The sequence below is a fragment of the Agelaius tricolor genome, unplaced genomic scaffold, assembly GCF_023055355.1.
Source record: "Agelaius tricolor isolate 1412-34295 unplaced genomic scaffold, bAgeTri1.0.p SCAF_29, whole genome shotgun sequence".
NCBI lineage: Eukaryota > Metazoa > Chordata > Aves > Passeriformes > Icteridae > Agelaius > Agelaius tricolor.
This window is the reverse complement of record NW_027269289.1, coordinates 2,537,792-2,556,406: the sequence shown is the minus strand read 5'-3', so window position 1 is coordinate 2,556,406 and position 18,615 is coordinate 2,537,792. Positions and strand designations below refer to the sequence as shown.

The 18,615-nt window shown below is 49.9% G+C and overlaps 1 protein-coding gene across 3 annotated transcripts in view; it reads right to left on the bottom strand.

The window, feature by feature from the left end:
- The window catches only part of KIRREL3 (kirre like nephrin family adhesion molecule 3), a 399,979-nt gene that overhangs the window by 63,316 nt on the left and 318,048 nt on the right, over positions 1-18,615 (bottom strand). For all 3 annotated transcript variants that reach the window (XM_071449858.1, XM_071449859.1, XM_071449860.1), the window contains one exon: positions 2,378-2,535. In XM_071449858.1, the coding sequence (XP_071305959.1) occupies positions 2,378-2,535 (158 nt within the window). The remainder of the gene's footprint in view (positions 1-2,377; positions 2,536-18,615) is intronic.

Below are 18,615 nucleotides of genomic sequence, written 5' to 3'. Positions count from 1 at the left end.
CTCTGAGATCGAGTCCATCCATTTACCCAGCACTGACAGCACTGACCCACTAAACCATGTCCCTCTCCACCATATCCACAGGTTTTGGAACACTTCCAAGGATGGGGAATCCACCACCACCAATGGGCTGAGAGCCTGTTCCAATGGCTGAATATCATTTCAGTAAAGAAATTTTCTCAATATCCAATCTAAACATCCCCTGGCACAATTTGAGGCCATTTCCTCTCATCCTGTCCCTGCTCCCTGGGAGCTGAGCCCAACTCCTCCCCTGGATCCCCCTCCTGTCATGGAGCTGTGGTGGAGAGCAAGAAGGTCCCCCCTGAGCCTCTTTTTCTCCAGGCTGAACCCCCACAGCTCCCTCAGACACTCCTGGTCCTCCAGCCCCATCTCCAGCTCCATTCCCACCTCTGGACACAACTGCAGGATGCTGCCCTGTCCTTGCTTTATTGTCACCCTGTGTGCTCTTCCCTTGGGGAACAACACCCCGTTTTGTGCTGGGGTTGAGGTGAACCTTAAGTCTGTGTGGAATTGCCCCTATTTGAGGTTAACCTCCAAATCCTGCAGGATCTTGTAATGTTCCCTGTCCCCTTCAATAGGGGTCAGGGGGATTTCAGTCAGCTGTGGCTGTTCTGTGCTGCCTGGCTGGGATTGCAGGGGGCTGCATATGGATCATTTGGTGGACTGGAAATTCAGAGTAACAAAGAAATTATCACTCAGTGTAAATGGTTTCAGGCAGTCAGTAACCCAAACAGGACTTCTTTTTTTGGTTGGCTGGAATATCTGGATCAAAGGAAAGCTGGGTTGAGTTTCAGTTCTCTTGAAAAAGCAGAAAGAGGCAAATTGAGGAACTATATTAAAGGGAGCTTCAAAAGGGAAACGTTTCTGAGAACCCAAAAATCCAAACTTCCAACTCAAAAAATGTCTAAAATTGTCTGCTAGTTTTTCTAAAGGCTGATTTTCTTTTTTCATGTGGAAGGGCCTCATGGAAACCTTCAGGAAGTCAGAAGAAAATGAGGTTCAGCCTCAGAAACAGAGGTTATCCTGACTCCAGAGGGAGAGAAAGATGCTTCCCCTCAAGCAGAACAGGGGTCCCCTCCCAGCCCATCCCAGCCCATCCCATCCCTGCCACCTGCTTAAAATGCCATGGAGATCTCTGTGCTGTGGGAGATGGATCTGCAGCCTGGAAAACTCTGCTTTGGAAGGGTGTTTTGTTGGAAATACTTTGAAGATGGGCATTTCGCCTTCTCTGCTCCCCACTGCTTGTGGGTCTGAAAGGGAGAGGGCTCAAAATTTGTCTCCTCAGGGCCTGGCAGCCCTGGAAGGGAAGGCTGGGATGAGGGGGATAAGCTGTGAACAACTGTACATCAATGGCCTGGATTTTAATTAATTCCACTCCATTTGAGAGACAGAGAGAGAGGGGTCAGTTCTCCCTGGCTCTAATTAGTGCTGTCTCTCCTCTGCATGGCAGGCAGGGAGCTGGGGCAGGTTCCCCCTGCTCACCCCTGGCTGCAGGGAAGCAGCTCAGCTCCAGCAGGGAGGAGGAGGAGAGGGAGGAGGAGGCAGGGAGGGTGTTCTGCCTCCTCTGCTCTCCCCAGCAAATCAGGATATTGCTGGAATGAGGCTGGCTGGAGGCTGCACAGTGGCAGCCAAGGATGAAATGTTTATTAAAGATCTTTGGGAGCTCGAGGAATAGCTCTGACTGCCCACTTTGAAGTTTTGGCTGCAAACTGACCCATTTTAGGTTTTGATTTTTGCTGTTGAGAAAATGTCATTAAAACTGTCAAGTGTTACTGGATCTTTCACACTCACCAGCCATCAGGAGCCCATAAACAGGAGAACATTTGGGGTCCCATTCCCAGAGTGCTGCTGATTGCTCTTTGATTATTTCCTTCATGACCTAATAAAGACTTTCTGTCTAAATTAAAAAATGCCAAGAACCCTGACAATTTTTCATGGAAAACTGCAGTTGGAGGAGGGGACACATGTCACTGCAACCACCCCTTTGATCCAGAGCTTCTGCTGCAGAACCAGAACCAGGGCTGGGCCAGTGCTGCTGTACACAGCATTAACACCACACCCTGAAGGTGGGATTAACGGGGGAGAAGTGGCCACACCAGGTGATGACAAGCTGTGAGAAGGTTCAAAAATAAAGGTACAAATTCAGAGCAGAGCCCATTTTGGTGAGAGTTCATGGCTTCTCACTTGCATCCTGCTGAGTGTTCTCCTCCCAGGCTCCCCAGTGGGAAGGGCTGCAGGGCGACAGTCTGAGCTTGCAGAGCTGAGGGTGCTGCCCCAAATATTTTGGGGTTGTGTGAAGTGTCAGGCCTGGTGCCCCTTTCATGAGCACAGGCCTTGTCCCAGCCCCATCCTGCCTCACCTTGGAATAGGTGGCTCCATTGATGACTTCTCCCCTCCTCATCCAGATGATGGAGGCTGCTGGCTTGGCGTTGTCTGCGTGGCAGGTCAGGTTCAGGGGGTCTCCTGCTCTCAGGCTGATGATGGGCCCCCCCAAAATGACAGGGTCATCTGGAGGAACTGCAATCAAACAGCACAGAGGAGACAATGTCATTAGAAGCATGAACTCCACCTTCCTGGAGTCATCTGTGGGGGCTGAGCTGCCAGGGCTGGCCTGTGACCTCTTGGGCCCTGCAGATGGTTCAGGATGGCCATGGCAGCGCTACCCCTGTCCCCAGTTACAGCCACCTGCCTTTTGCTGCTCTGCTGCCTCAGATTTGACCTCCAGCAGCAGCAGCTTCTGAGGGGACTTGGGCCAGGTGGCTGAAAGCTTTGCAGGAATGTGAGGGATCAGGTCTGTGGCAGATAAATCCACTGAGGACTACTAAATACTCAACGCCGGGTGTCACCACATTTCTCTTCACAGAGAAAAGCAAGGCACAATTCTACCCAAGAATATTTCTGGGTTTCATGTTCTCTGAACCTCAGAGAAAGGAAAAACAATTCTTATAATTTGCTGTGCCTGTGTTTGTGCCAAAGTAGAATGCAGTATGGAGATTGCTTACCCAAAGTGTTTTGTTTCCTTGGCCTATCAGGTGTGTGTGTGTTGGGACTGTTGGCTGACAGTCATGAGATTCTGGGCAGTTTTGTGCAGTTGAGTGCTTGGCAGATTCAGTTTAGATTAATGTAATATAGTGTAATATAGTATAGAATAATATAGTATAATAAAGTAATTAATTAGCCTTCTGATAAGATGGAGTCAGATGCATCATTTCTCTCCCCCTCATTGGGGTTCATCCTGTTTTGATAGCCCTGGATGTCCCTGAGCTGCAAACTCTGCAGATGGGGAGTATTGAAAGCAATATCCCTGCTTGAAATAAATATCCCTGCTTCCTGTTCCTGCTCCTCTTTTCCTCCCTGAGGATCTCTAACTGGCTGCTGCTGGACACAGATATGGGGCTTGGAGAGGACTGGGTGTGACCCCTGCTCTGGCTGTGAAGTGGGAGGGAGGTGAGGCTGGTTTGGGGTGGAAGGGCAGGGAGGTTGGATTTGGACCTGCAGGACTCAGGGTGGAATAACCTCTGGGCATCAGGAGTGTGACCTCCAGGCCTGCCTTTGAGGAGGCTCCCGTGGCAGCTCTCTGTCCCAGAGGGACCCCGGGGGAATGGGGGCACGCCCTGCTCTCTTTGATGTCCCTGTCACTCCCACAAGCAGGTTGTGGTCACCTCCTGCCACAGGGAGGCTCCTCAGCACCTCCCTCTGGGAATGCAGATCTACACAGGGGGAAACAGACACATTTAAGACCTCAGCCTTCCTTTGAAGACACCTGAGAGCCTGTGGGAGGCTGCAGCTCCAGGTTCTGCTGGTATCTCACAGCCCTGGGCATCTCTGCTGGAAATGAAGGCAGAGACAGGGACAGGTGAAAACAGGGAAGCACAGGAGGAGCACCTGAGCGTGGTCTCCTCTTTTGGGACCAGCTCTTGGACCTGGCACCCCAGAATGCCAAGAGATGGGAAATCCAGCTGGAGAGAGGGGCTGCTCTTTAATCCTGCAGGGAGGAGCTTTTATCTCTGCTACCCTGATGGGTCTGCTCCATCCAGGATCTGTGCTGGGGATGGAGCTTTGTGCAGCTCCTCATGGAATCAGAGCATTATCTAGGTTGGAAAAGACCTTTAAGATCAAGTCCAATCATTTCCCCATTGTGGTAGCAGGACCCCAGCTGGGTAATAATTAGCATTGACTCCATGATCCAGAAGGCCTGAAAGACACTTTATTATTAGAAATCTACAGTTCTTATACAAACAATGATGGACCTAAGACCTGCTTGGTCTCAAAGTGAAAACCTTTCACACACTATTGGTGGCTATCAATAACACACTCTAGAGAACCCTATCTATAAACAATGGTTACAGAAAGAGAGATAATACTTTTTTTATTTTTTTTCCTCTAAGTTTCCCACAGCTTCTACACAGCTCCCCAGGATTTTTCTGGGAAAGTCTGTGCCTGCTCTCTGTGGCCAGAGAGCTGCTGCCACACCCCATCACTGCCAAGCCCACCACCAAACCATGTCCCCAACTGCCACATCCACATGGCTTTTAAATCCCCCCAGGGATGAAGACTCCAACCTGTTCCAGAGGTGAACCATGAAAAGTTTGGCCATTGGTGGGTGTTTCATCAAGAGATACAAAGTTCCTGACTAAGTAAGACAAATGCACTTTTATCTCTGTTCTGAGAGACCTGAGCTCAGCCCTCCCTCTCCCTGGCTCTTTAAGAGCATCCCCAGTCCCATGGATGCCCCACAGAATTCCAGGAGAACAGCAGGGAACCTCCTTGTGGCTGAGAGCTGCTGGCAGCCCCCTCCTTGAGAGCCCTTCCAGCCCAAAGCACTGCCCAAAGGCACTGAGCTCTTCCCAACCATCACCCCTGGAAGCCAAATTCTGTTCTTGCCACAGACAGGTGTGTTGGGGCACATCTGTCCTGGGCCCATGTGGGGCTGGGAGGCCACCAGGAATGTGAAGGACACATGAAAGCCATTCTCAAGAAATGGGAAATTGCTCCTTCACACCCTGCTCAGAAGTGGGTGGCAGAACCCTCTGACCCTCATCATCCTTCAGAGGGATGCAGTTGGGTGAAATCCAATGGTTTTCTGCCCAAGTGGAGCTGGTTTTGTTCCAAGCCAGTGCTGCTCCCCCTCAGTGTTGGAAGCCAGGACATCCCTCTGGCTGTCCTGGATGGCTCCAGCCCCTGACTGGTTCCAGAGCCCAAGACCCCTGTGACTTTGATTTTGACCCATGGAGCAAATCACAACCTTTATATGAAGAATTACAGGTCAAGAGATTTTAAGTAGAATAATAGTTTTTCATGGGGTGAAAAATAGATTTTTGGGGTTCTAAACCCCCCATTTTTAGAATGGGGGTTCAGGGGGCAAGATGGAGGAATCTGGGTGTGCCCAGCCTTTCTCCTTTTTCTTCTTAGCCTCCATCTTCTGCTGTGATGCTGGCACTTTTGGATTGGTTTAAGGTAGAAGCTCAGTGTCTAACATAGGTGGTAGGTATTGGGAAGTTATGGTAAATATTGTACAGGTAGTTTTTAGTATAAAAAGATAACAGCAGTGTGCCTCAGCCTGACCTGCCAGACAGACCTCAGTCTGTCAGAGAGTCAGAGAAAGAATTTTATAGATAAGATACAATAAACAACCTTGAGAATGAGAACAGAAGAATCCTGACTTGTTCTTCAATGGCCAGGCTGGGAAAAAGAAGCTTGTGCATATCTCAGAGTCACTGTGAGCAGCAGAGATTCTGAGACCTCGGAACCAAAGCCCCCTCAGAAATCCCCAAGCCTGGCTTTGCTCCCGAGCTGCCCCTGCCTCGTGGTTGGCTGAGGAGGATTTGAAATCTCCAGCACCGGGCTGGGGTGGGAGCTGGGAAGGGATTATGGTCCCTGACAACGCACAGGTGGCTGCGTGCCCCAGGCTGGGATTTGCAGATGTGCTGTGGGCACTCCCTGCTGTGCACAGCGGCTGCCAAGCACTGGGAGTAATGGGATTTTTCAGCTCAGTGGGTGGAACCCAAGGACCGGGGAAAAAGCTTTTCTACACGGATCCACGGATCCAAAATGTACTTTTTTTTCTCTCTCTCCCTTTTTTTTTTTTTTTTCCCCTCAGGCTAAAAGAGTGGAACAAGAAAGTGAAAATCTGTGGTTTGGGTTAGTTGGCTCGGCTGTCACTGAGATGTGAAAATGGGAACAATTCTGCTCCATTCTGATGTTATTTAACTATAAAAGAAGTATGAATTTTAATTTTTAAGACTTACTTATTTTATTTCATTGGATGAGTTTATGCTGTTTACCACCAAATCTGGCATTTTTCAATAGTTTTTTCTCCCCTCACTGAATCCATTAATTGAATTTGACCTCTGCTTGTAAAAAACATTGAAAATTCATCTTTTAGAGTGGGGAAAAAACCAACCTACAAATCTTTCTCTGAAGACCAACTTGGAATTTAATGAAGGAACTTTTATGGGGGGATGTTTGACATTCCTGACTTTTTTCCTGGCATTCCTGCAGCATCATCTCCCCTGCAAAGCAATCCATCGTGTCCACCAGGGGATATTGTGGGACAGGGGAGAACATAATGCAAACAAACATGGAATCACTTATTAGACCTGTGCCAGAAATCCTCAGTTTTTAGTTTTGCTCCTGTTTCTCTCTATGGGATCAGCAGCCAGCCTTGAGGAGCTGCTTATGGCAATGAGGAGAGGATGGGTTCTGGTGATCTCTTCCCAGGTAAATGGTTTTCATCACCCAGTCCTCCAGGTGACTGTGAATTATTGATGTCTCCAGGCTCCCTAACAGGGAAGTTGCTTGGGGTGGAGGGTTTGATGAAGAGGAATCAGTGATGTCTCTCTAACTTCTGCAGTATGAAGGATGGCTGTATTCTTCCCCACCCCAACTCCAGCCTGGGAAAAGAGGCAGAGGAGGAGGAGGAGGAGAAGAATGAAAAGATGAAAAGGGGAGAAGAAGAAAGGAGGGAAAGCAAGAAGCCATGATCCATTATTCATCCACTGTGCTCCCAGGATTGGTTGTTATTATGAGGCACCACTACAGAATCTGGTCTCCTAATTTTTAATCACGCAGCTATGGAAGCTCTACCCTTCCTGATTAAACCAGGGATATAAATAGGAAGAGTTGTTTGGGGTTGCAGGGGGGGGGGGTTATTCCTGACAGCAAAGCAAATGAAGTTAACCCACTCATGGCCAGGAAGACTGAAATGATGGAGAAGGGATCCAGGACAGCTCAAGCCCACAGGAGCAGAAAGCTGGAAGGAAAGGGCCTTAAGGTGCACCAGGAAGGTGTGGTTGGGATATTGGGGAAAAATCCTTCACTGAAAGGGTGGTCAGGTGGGAACAGGGTGCCCAAGGCAGTGTGGAGTCCCCATCCCTGGATGTGGCACCTGGGGATGTGGTTAGTGGTGAACATGGGACTCCATGGGCTTTACAGGGCTTTTCCAACCTGAATGGTTCCATGAGTCTGTGACATGCAGCTTTTTATGGGGTGGGAGTGCCCATAAATTATCCCCAATGGACACGTGAGTGATGTGAAGGTGAATCACCCCAGCTGAAGGTCTCCTGTTCCTCACGTTGCCCTCAAGACCTCAGCTGGACACTTGTCCCTCTCTTCACTGCAGACAAAACTTTCTAAAGAAATGCTGACAAACTTCTCCCTGCCAAACCCCTCATTTTCTGTCAAAATACAGGAATTGCTGAATATTTTTAAACCAGTCTTGGACAGGCTTCAATCTATTCTCCATAGCTCTGGGCTGCCTGGATGAGAGGGGACAGCTCGGGGTCTCTGCCCTTTGGAAAAGTGCACTTACAGCACATCATCGTAAAGAAACACAATTAAATGATGGTGCTCTTGGTGCATTCATCAGCTTTTTAAATTACTTGTTAGAGGCTTTCCTGCACACTGCCCCACCCTGCACAACTTGGTTAATTAGTGACCCCCACAGAATTCTTCTGCTGGGCTGAGACCCCAGGCTAAGGCTGCCTTTAGGAATGACCTGGATGTCTTAAATGCTCCCAGCAGCTGGACAAGGATGTGGCAAGCAAACAGAGCCTCAGTCATTAGCAATAGCTGCTGGGATAACAGGATCCTGCAGCAGCCAGGTCCTGGAAGTGCAGGAAGCAAACAGCCCTGCAGCCAGCAGCACATTTTCCCTAATTAAGGCTGTTTTCCTGGGTTGTGCCTGGTACCTTACTGCTGCTGGGTTTCTGTAACCACCTCCTCTTCTTCAGTGTTAAGTGATTCAACCCCAACACCTGCTGGTGGGCAAGGGCCACCCAGCTGCTGGGCTGGAGAGGCAGACACAGCAGCCCCTGAGGGCTGCCCTGAGCCAAATACCTGCAAGGAGTGTTCAGGGGGTGTGGACTCAGCACAAGAGTCCCCTGTGCAACCAGATCCCTTGGATAACGCTGTCACAGGAATCTTTTCTGAAAAATCCTTTCCTTGGGATTTTTCCTCCTGAGAAGCTGAGAGGCCTCAGGAACAAAATGTAACCAATGGTTATCTGCTGCTGTGGAATGCAACAGGTGCATCTGGGATTGATCTCATGTGGTTGTTTCTAATTAATGGCCAATCACAGCCCAGCTGTCCGGACTGTCTCTGTCAGTCACAAACCTTTGTTATTCATTTTTTCTTTTTATATTTTTAGCTAGCCTTCTGATGAAATCCTTTCTTCTATTCTTTTAGTATAGTTTTAATATAATATATATAATAAATCAAGCCTTCTGAAACATGGAGTCAACATTCTCGTCTCTTCCCTCATCCTGAGCCCCCTGCGAACACCACCACAAAAGGGTTAATTTGCTGTGGTATCATTTCTGTGCATCCTCTTCTCTGCCTGAGAGCTGCAGGGAGATGCCTCCTCTTCCCAGACAGCATCTGCTTTCCCCACCAGCCTTGGGGGCATTTTGGAGCTTTAGTGGTGTTGCTCTGCATGATGCTTTTGAGATTCTGGGGTGTTTGGTCACACTCATGGATGCAGAACTCCCTGGAGCTGATCAAAGGAAAAGAGCAGCTCCCCTACCAGGCAAAATCAGCAGAGGTTGGGTTGTTTAATTGGTAAAATGAAGGCTGGGAGGCTTCACTGGCATGAGTTACAGTGAAAGAACCAGGAGTAGGCTGGGAGAAGACAAAGGAAAAAGCAGGAAAATTTGGATGCTGGGGGAGAAAGAAGGTTCTCTGTTTCATCAAGTGTCTCGGAAAGATTTCCATGGGGAGGAAAAGGGGCTAGAACACAAAACTGCTTTTAGGATGAAGCTTGCTACATGGGATAAGAGAATCCCCTTACAGGGATTGTGTTTCTGGCAGAGTTTTCCAGCAGACTGCTCAGGGTCTTGCTGTATTATCAACCCTGAAGGCTGCAAATTGTGAGGACCTAAACCACTGCAGAGCAGCTTACAGCTCCAGGAGTGTTCAGCTTTCCATTTATCAGGCCTTTACACATTTAGGATTCAGATTTCCAGCAGTTCTTCAGAGCTAGGAAGGATATAAACAGACTCTTAGGTTTTGTCCAACACTTGAAAGGCAGGGATTTTGCTGTCTGAGCATTGTCACGGGCTGGGCTTCTCAGGGCAGCACAAAATGGGGACTTGGGGCAGGACTGTGGGGCTCAGTGACCTAAGATCTGGAGGAAACCTAGCCCTGGATGCCAACTGCATCCTCCCCTCCACTATCTTGAACATCTGTTCTACCTCTCCCCTTCCTGATGCAATTAGGATTTCAATCCTTTTCCTTTGGCAGGTAAGGAAAAACAAACAACACAGAGTGAGTGGTCAGAGTTTAAATGGGGGGAGCACAGGGCTCAAAGTCCTTCCTGACTCCAGAGTGGAATATTCCCCCTTCAAGTATGACTGAGCAGATCTTCCTTGGCATCCAACATCTCAAAGCTGGAGACCAATCCTGTCTGCAGCTGGAGGCTCCACTCTTCTCATCGTCATCTTCCCATGCTGGGCTCATCCCCAGCAGTGTGGGCAGCAGGGTGGGTGAGGGGATTCTGCCCTTCTGCTCTGCCCTTGTGAGCCCCCATCCACAGAGCTGAACCTGAATCCAGCTCTGGAGTCCTCAGCACAGGAAGGAGCTGGAGCTGCTGGAATGACACCTTGGAGATGCTCCAGGGCTGGAGCCCCTCTGCTCTGGAGCCAGGCTGGGAGAGCTGGGGGTGCTCACCTGGACAGGAGAAGGCTCCAGGAAGAGCTCAGAGCCCCTGCCAGGGCCTGAAGGGGCTCCAGGAGAGCTGGAGAGGGACTGGGGACAAGGGATGGAGAGACAGGACCCAGGGAATGGCTCCCACTGCCAGAGGGCAGGGCTGGATGGGATATTGGGAATTGGGAATTGTTCCCTGGGAGGGTGGGCAGGCCCTGGCACAGGGTGCCCAGAGCAGCTGGGGCTGCCCCTGGATCCCTGGCAGTGCCCAAGGCCAGGCTGGATGGGGTTTGGAGCTGCCTGGGACAGGGGAAGGTGTCCCTGCCATGGCAGGGTGGGACTGGATGATCTTTAAGGTCCCTTCCAAGCTAAACCATTCCATGCCTCTGTGATTCTATAAAACAATCCCTGGAGCTGTCTGCACCTTCCCTATGTAAGACAGGCTGAAAACTGCTGTCCACAGTCAATTTACAGAGGCCACACTGGCTCTGGGATGAGCTCTGGCATTGCTTGCAAGCATCCAGCCCCCCCCTGTGTGCTGCCAGCCTCTGGCCCTGCTGAGATTGCCATGGCATGGAAGGCTGGTGCTTTGCCTTCCTGCCCCCCTCCCATGCCAGGCCCTGGCAGGGTTGCCTACCCTGGGCTGGGATTCTTGCTCTGTGCAATACAGAGCTGTCCCCCAGTCCTTGCTGGGTCAGGGATGGATTGGAAGAGGAGGATTTTGTGTCTATAAGTTCCTGTTGTCCCTGCTGTGTCCTGGCCACATCTTTCCCAGGCTCTGCTGCCTCATTCCTCCCCCCTGCCCATAGGAGCTGAGCCTGGAGAGCCTGAAAAATGCTGGGCAGCTCCTGGTGCTCCAGAACTGCTGCCAGGAGAGGGAGAGGAAAGATGCAGGCAAACAGCACAGCCTGGGGAAAACACACTAAAAAATAAATCAAAAGAAACAAGGGGAGCCAGGGAGAAAAATAGTGATGAAAGTTTAAATAGTGCATCTCTCTCTCGGTCCTATTTGTCTTGTGGCACCTCAGGGTGTGTGTGTGAGCAGGAGGGGCTGGGGGGCTGCCAGGACTGCTGCCTCCTCTCCACCCCAAGCACCTGTGTCCCTGTTTCCCTCCTGTCTCTGCAGCTGAGCCTCATTCATGGACCCTCCTCACATTAAGGAGCTCATGAGAAACAAGCCACTAATATTTCCTAAAATTCCCCCCCCCTTATTTTTTTGCTATTTTCTCCTAATGATTTGTCTTTTTTCATCCAGTCTCACATGTTCCACATTTCTAGGGTCAGCAGGATGGATTTCTCCAGTGGAACAGTGTCTTGCTGGAGAATGAAGATCCCTAAAATTCAGAAATGATTCCTTGAGATGGTTTCATCTCACTGCAGCAAAGCACAGCTCAGCTTTCCCACTCACTGCCCTGGAGGGGCTGATTTTCCTCCATCTAAGCCCTCTCCAGGTCATTTTGAGGAATATCACTGGAATACTCTTTGCTTTTTCATGCTGAGGTTTGCTCCCAGATTCTTGGCTGGAGAATGTTTTAAATATTCAGTTTTCACAATGGATTGGAATTAAATCAAATGTCAAAGTTCTGAAATCCTTTGTGAGAGCTGGCTCTGGGCAGGATCCATTTTGGAGAGCACACAAACAGATCTGACATGGGATAAGTGAGCATTAATTTTTATTCCACTGAAAAGCCTTCTATGCAAGGAGAAAGAAGTTTTGGCAGCCCCCTCCACACTTTAACAAAGATCCAGATGCTGTGCAGGCAGGTAGCTGGCCAGGTATGGATTGTGTGAAAAATGCATGTATTTTATGATTGGCTTTTCGCAAATATTAAAATGAATATTATATGTGTTGTGTTAGAAAGTAATGCTGTATTAATTCTCTTAAGTAGTGTGTTCAATATAGTTTTAGGTTATTAAAAATGTTAAAATAGAAACGATGCTATGTAGGATATTTTTTTTAAAGAAAAGACTTGCAGCGAGATAGCAGCCACAGGACACCTGAATCTTTCAGAGAAAAAGAATTTATTGCCTCATTATCAGAAGAAATGAACTTCTTCCTGCCTCGAAGGAGCTGTTAGGATTCAGAGGAAGAAGTTGATGATGACCAGACAGAATCCTGTGTTTGAATGGAATTTATGCATCATGTATGAGATGTATGGATATGCAACAGGCTGCTGCTTTTAAGGGTTAATCCTCTGTTAACGTGGGGCCTTTTTCGGGCTTGTGCTGCCCAGAAAAGGTACCCAGACATCCATAACTCTTTGTTTTTGTTGTCTCATATTGTCCTAATTCAAAATGTCCAAATTATTATTACTCTAATTGTATTAGTATTTTTATAACCATTTTATTACTATTAAACTTTTAAAATTTTAAGAACAAGTGATTGGCGTTTTTCACAGATTGTTTATGTGGAATGTTCACTCTACAAAGCGTAAAAAACTTAAAATTTTCCTCTCCCAGTTGAAAGGGCAGCACAATGCCCAAGAATAGATTGCATTTGCCAGGTCCTTGTTAGATTCTCCCCACCAAGGCAGTGGTTTTGGATGGATCATGTCAGATGGAACAGCCATGCCAAGCCCTAACTCAGGACAGATTTGGAGGGAGCTGTTTTGCTTTGCTGGGTCTGCCCTGCCTGCCTGGAAACTGAAGATTGCTGCCCACAAAGAGAGAGGTGGGCCCCTGCTCCAGGACAGCCATGATTAATGGTTCCAATTCTGCCTGTCAGGATGGTGGAGAGTCAGGGTAAAGCTTTCCAGACGTGTCAGCAGGGATGGGAGAGGAGTGGAGGAAAAATTACCTGCCCACCTGGCCTTGTTACCACTGATGTAATCAAATTTACTGATAAGAGCTCCTATCACACGCAGGATCCCTGTGCTGGGGATGCCCCTCCAGTATAAAATCGTGGAATACTGGAACAGTTTGAGCTGGAAAGGACCTTAAAGCTCATCTTGTTCCACCTCCTGCCATGGGCAGGGACATCTTCCCCCATCCCAGAGTGCTCCAAGCCCTGTCCAACCTGGCCTTGGACACTTTCAGGGATCCAGGGGCAGCCACAGCTTCTCTGGGCACAGGGGAAACTGAGGCACAGATAGACCAGGTGTTGTGAATCCCAGAACTTTCCCAGCTGGAATATCCCCTCATCCCTGCTCTTGTGCAGGCCTCCTGCTCTGCCCAGCTGCCCTGCACCAAGGCCTGTGCCTGTCCTGTGCAAACCCCCCCTGCACTGGAGGGATGGCAGGGGGCTGTGGTTTGGGTGTCCCAAATTTTTGGGATCTTCTGTGAGAAAAGGAGGCTCAGGGGGAAAAACTCCCTGACAGGAGAGGGGAACCAGGGGAAGGTGTGGCACTGCTCCCAGGGAACAGCAGACAGGACAAGAGGAATCAGCCCCAGACTGCATGAGGGGAGGGTCAGGCTGGGCATCAGGAGGAATTTCTCCATGGAAGGGGAGCTCGAGCCTTGGCAGGGGCTGCCCAGGGTGGTGTTGGGGTCCCCACCTTGGGAGGTGTTCAAGGAACAGTTGGATGTGGCACTCAGTGCTCTTGGATTCGTCACAGGTTGGACTGCATGGTCTGGGAGGTGTTTCCCAGCCAAAATGGTTCTGGAACTCTCCAAATGAATCTGGGACTGTACAGAAGCTGCAGTATCCTCACTGATCCTACAGTGATGGGTAGAGATGCTGAAACTAAAGAGCACAGCCCTGGGTCAATCTTCTTTGGAGGCAGCAGGGCCCTGGTGGATCCAGGAGCCCCTGGGAATCGGGAGATTGCAGAGATGCTCCAAGCACATCTCACTTTGCTGCAGCTAAAAACAGCCTCCCACAAAGAGAAATACAAAGCTGAAGGAAAAGGCTGAGCCATACCCTGGCTCTCCTCAGCTGCAGGACATGGCTGAGCCTTCTCCTGGGAGGGGGATCAGCAGGAACATCATTATCTCCCCAATGTAGGCCAGCACCCCTGCCTCCTCCTCCCCCTGCACGCAGCTCCCGGGTGCAGACTGACAGATCAGAGAACGCAGGCGAAAAACTGAATTCATTATTTTTCCCATATGTCAGATAGTTTCAAATTGTTAAAAAAAAAAAAAAAAAGACAAAAAAAAAAAAGAAAAAAAAAGAGGGGGATTATTACTGTTCATAAAAAAATAGGAAAAAAAGGAAAGCAGGAGCAAAAGCTTGAGCTGGTCCCCTCCTTCTGGTGAGAGCTGCTCTTAGATGCCCTCTCTTGCAGGATGGGGGGGAAGAACTCCTGCCTGTCTCCTTCCAGGAGGTGCCAGGGAAATTCAGTGATGCACAGTGGGGTGACATGGGAGACTGGGACCTGCTCGTTAAGGTTTGGGGCTTGATTATGTGGATCTGTTTTGAGGCTGCACGTGCCTTGAACTCGTTAGCCAACACCTCTTCTGTTAATTAGCTGTGGTATTTGCTATCCTAACAGCACCTTACAGGCCTGGGAGCCTGAGCACAGCAGAATCCTGCATTTCCCTTGGGATGGGAGCTGAAGGGTCTGAGAGCAGGGCAGGCACCACCTCCCTGTGCAGCACCAGGACATCTCCCTGTCTCAGCCTCCATCCAGGGCAGGGTGGGTGGGTGATCCCAAGCATGGGCAGAGCCCCTCCCAAGGCCCTGCAGGCTGAGGAGAGCGAGGGGAAGTTTGTATTTTGAGCCTTGCTGCTTATCTAGCCTCAGCCCCAGGCTCCTGTCTGGTGCTCAGGGACGAGGAGACAGAATTAAATGTGGGTTTCCAGCTCAGGAGCTCATTTTCACCCTTGTGGTCCCCGTGCTGATTCACTTGCTCAGTGCAGAGGCTTTGCCCTCCCCTCTCCCGTGGCATTTCCCTGCCTGGCTGGGATGGGCAGGTTCCTGGTCTGATCCAGCTGTTCCAGTGTCAGATGGCAGAGAAGTGGCTGCTGTCACCAATGCCAGGCACACCAGCACGGGATGGAGACATCCCAGGGGCACTTTGTCATTCCTAGAGTGCACTTTGAAGAGTGGAGGGATTCTACCTTAGGGTCTGGAAGGACTGATTTTATTTATTTGTTTTTAAGGTGAAAGGCAGATTTTTGCTTTTTTCTCCTCTTTCCCTTGAAGGCCACAGCTTTGACATGTGCTGCCCCTTAAACCACTCCCTGCCCCAAGCCATGGCTATTGCTGCTTTTCCCAGCTGCAGCCCAGGGCTGGAGAAAACCCAGATCCAGCTGCTGGGATGTGTCACCGAGGAAACTGGGAACAGGAAAGGGTGAGAAGAGACGAGACTTTAGGGCCAGGCTGGGAAAAATCTCCCTGGCGCTTCCTGTGCCTAGGATTTAAAGTATGACTGCCATTTCAAGGGAGAAGGATTCAGCCTTTTCATTTGTACAGTCTCAGAATTGGTTTGGGTTGGAAGGGACCTTAAAGGGATCTCATTCCACCCCCTGCCATGGGCAGAGGTACCTCCCACTGTCCCAGGCTGCTCCCAGCCCTGTCCAGCCTGGCCTTGGGCACTGCCAGGGATCCAGGGGCAGCCCCAGCTGCTCTGGGCACCTGTGCCAGGGCCTGCCCACCCTCCTAGGGAAGGATTTATCCCTGTGGTTTCTCTGTCCCTGGCTGTTTGCACAGCAGGAGGGTCAAACTGAAGGAAAGGATGAAGGTTTTTCACACCTGTTCAATTTGGGTCACTATCAATTGGGGAAGGGTGGAGGTTCCCCAGGAGCTGTTGCCTTGTGCTGCTCTCCATGGACACACTGGGATGGACCCACCAGGGCTGGGAAAGCTCCTACCTCACTCTGCAGGAATGATGAGACAATTTCTTGACCCAACCACCCTTCCTTGGACATGGATCCTTGTTCCCAAGTGCTGACATCAGCACAGACTGAGTTTGGAGGGATGGAGATGTTCCCAAGACCTCAGAGCATGGTGACTGTGATGGAGATGGGCTAACGTGGGACCAGAGGAGGATGGGGGGTGTTGCCTACAGCTCATGTCTATGCTGTGGCTGTTGGAAACAAAGGACAACCATGACAGATCTGTCCCTTTCCAGTGTTGGAACTCAGGAAATTCCTCTGACTGCCCTGGAGGACTCAAGACCCTGACGGGGGGCTCAGAGACCTTTGCACAGAGCCCAAGACCCCTGTGCCTTGGATTTAGCCTGTGGAAAAAATGATTACCAACCCTACATGAAGAATTACAAGTCAAGAAAGTTTGAATAGAATGATAGTGAATTTATCACAGGGTGAAAATGTAGAATTTTGGGGTTTTTAGAGTGGGGGTTCAGGAGGCAAGTTGGAGGAATCTGGGCATGTCCAGCCTTTCTCCTTCTTCTTTTTAGCCTCCATCTTCTGCTGTGATGGTGGCACTTCTGGATTGGTTTAGAGTAGAAATTCACTGTCTAACATAGGTGATAGGTATTGGGAAGTTATGGTAAATAATGTACACATAGTTTTTGGTATAAAAAGATAACACTGCCCTGAGGGCGGCCACTGTGCCTCAACCCAACCAGCCAGACAGACCTGCAGCGGGTCAGAGAAAGAATTTTATAGATAAGAAACAATAAACAACCTTGAGAACGAGAACAAAAGAATCCTGACTCCTTCTTGGACTGTCGGGCTGGGAAAAAGAGACTTTCTAACATATGTCAGGGTCACTCTGACAAGCAGAGATTCTGAGATTCCAGCGCCCTTCCCAGGCCATGGTGGTGAAGCCCTGGCACAGGGTGCCCAGGGAAGCTGTGGCTGCTCCTGGATCCCTGGGAGTGTCCAAGGCCAGGTTGGATGGGGCTTGCAGCAGCATGGGGTAGTGGAAGGGGTCCCTGCTTGTGGCAGAAGGGGATGGAGTAAAATCAACTTTATGGTTCCTTCCATCTCCTTCCATTGTTGGGTTCTGTGATACTCTCATTTGCAGATCACCAATTGGAAATTCTTGCATCCCTCCTTCCCTGGCAGGAACAGGCTGTGCACTGTGTTGAGTGATGCTCTTTCCAGCCTCCACCAGGAGACAATCCCCCTCAGATCCCTGGCTGTGCTGCTGCAGAGGAATCGAGGGCAGCTCCCACCAGGGAGCCCCACAGGGACACGGAAATTCAGTGCTTTGCTCCTGCCTTGTGGTCGCGCTGAGATGGACGAGGCAGGAAGGGCTGGGCTGGGAGCTGGGAGCTTTGATTTGGGTACCAGCCAAACCCTCCCAGGTGTAAGACACCACCAGAATAATACATGAAATAAATAAATTAGAAAAAGACTAATCCCATGTCCCAGATCTGTCAGCGGCTTGCTTCCCTCCCCTTCCCAAGCACCATGGGCCTGCAAACAGCTGGACTCAACCCCCCTGTGGCAGCTCCAGCCAGATTAAAACACTCCCTGTTCAACACACCTGGGAGCAGATCACACACCTGGCCCGAGCCACCTCAGGCCTCACACCCCACATCCTCCCACTGCTCTGCTGGACAGGATCGTAAACCCTCTCCCTCTTTCAGGACATGGTGTTGGGGAAGATGAAGCAGGAAAGCCTTATCAATATGATTGCCTGGCAAAAGATTTGAGAATATGGAAACTATAAACAAGATTGAAATGAAAGCAAGCTTTGAGATCCCTCAGTTACTGAACAACTGGAAAACAATGGTGTGGCTGGCTGAAGGTGATCCCTTTTTGATGGAACAACACCCTCTGCTTGCAGACAGGCCCAAGGGTCAGAGCAGACCCTACAGCTTGGCAGAAGGGGCCCAAAGAGGAGTTTTTAGGGTTTAAAATGTAACACAGTATGGTAATGTAATGATTCTTATAGGCTGTATGTAAATGCTGTAGGATTTGTGTATTGTATTAGATTGGTTAGTGAGAATTAGAATATTCAGCACAGAAGAAGATTTATGGTATTGTGACAGGAACCTCGCTCTCTCATCCTCTTTACCACACTCTTGCCTTCTCTCTCTTTCCCTCTCTCTCCCTCTCTCAGTCCTGCTCTGAGCTGTGGCTGGCAGCTCCCAGCAGAGCCCTGTACCCAGGCCCCTTGCAATAAACCACAAGTTCCAAGCCCTGGCTTCAGAGATCTCTCGTCTCTGTCCATCCCATCCTACCCCCGTCATTCCTACAACACAGGAATCCCAGGGAGGCCATGCTGACCATCTCCTCAGGGAAAAGGGTGGCTGGAACTGGGCATCCAGCTCTGGCAAACAAGGAACATCCCCAGCTCTGTTTTAAGCACCGTGCAGAGCATTTAAAGATCAAACAGCCCGACACTGATGGTGCTGTGGCAGGTCCCTTGTTGGCACCAGGGAGGTGTCCCTGAGCTGCAGAGGTCACAGGCTCTGCAGACCTTCAGCTGCTCTGCAGTGAGGGCTGAGCAAACCCCCAGGGATGAATCCAGCATCCATCAGCTGACTTTGATCAATGCAGTGCAATTCCTTATCTCCAATGTGGCTGGGCCACACATTCAGAGCAAACCAAGCCCAGCCTGCCCAGGATGGAGCACGATCAATCCCAATGTCCCTGCATTGA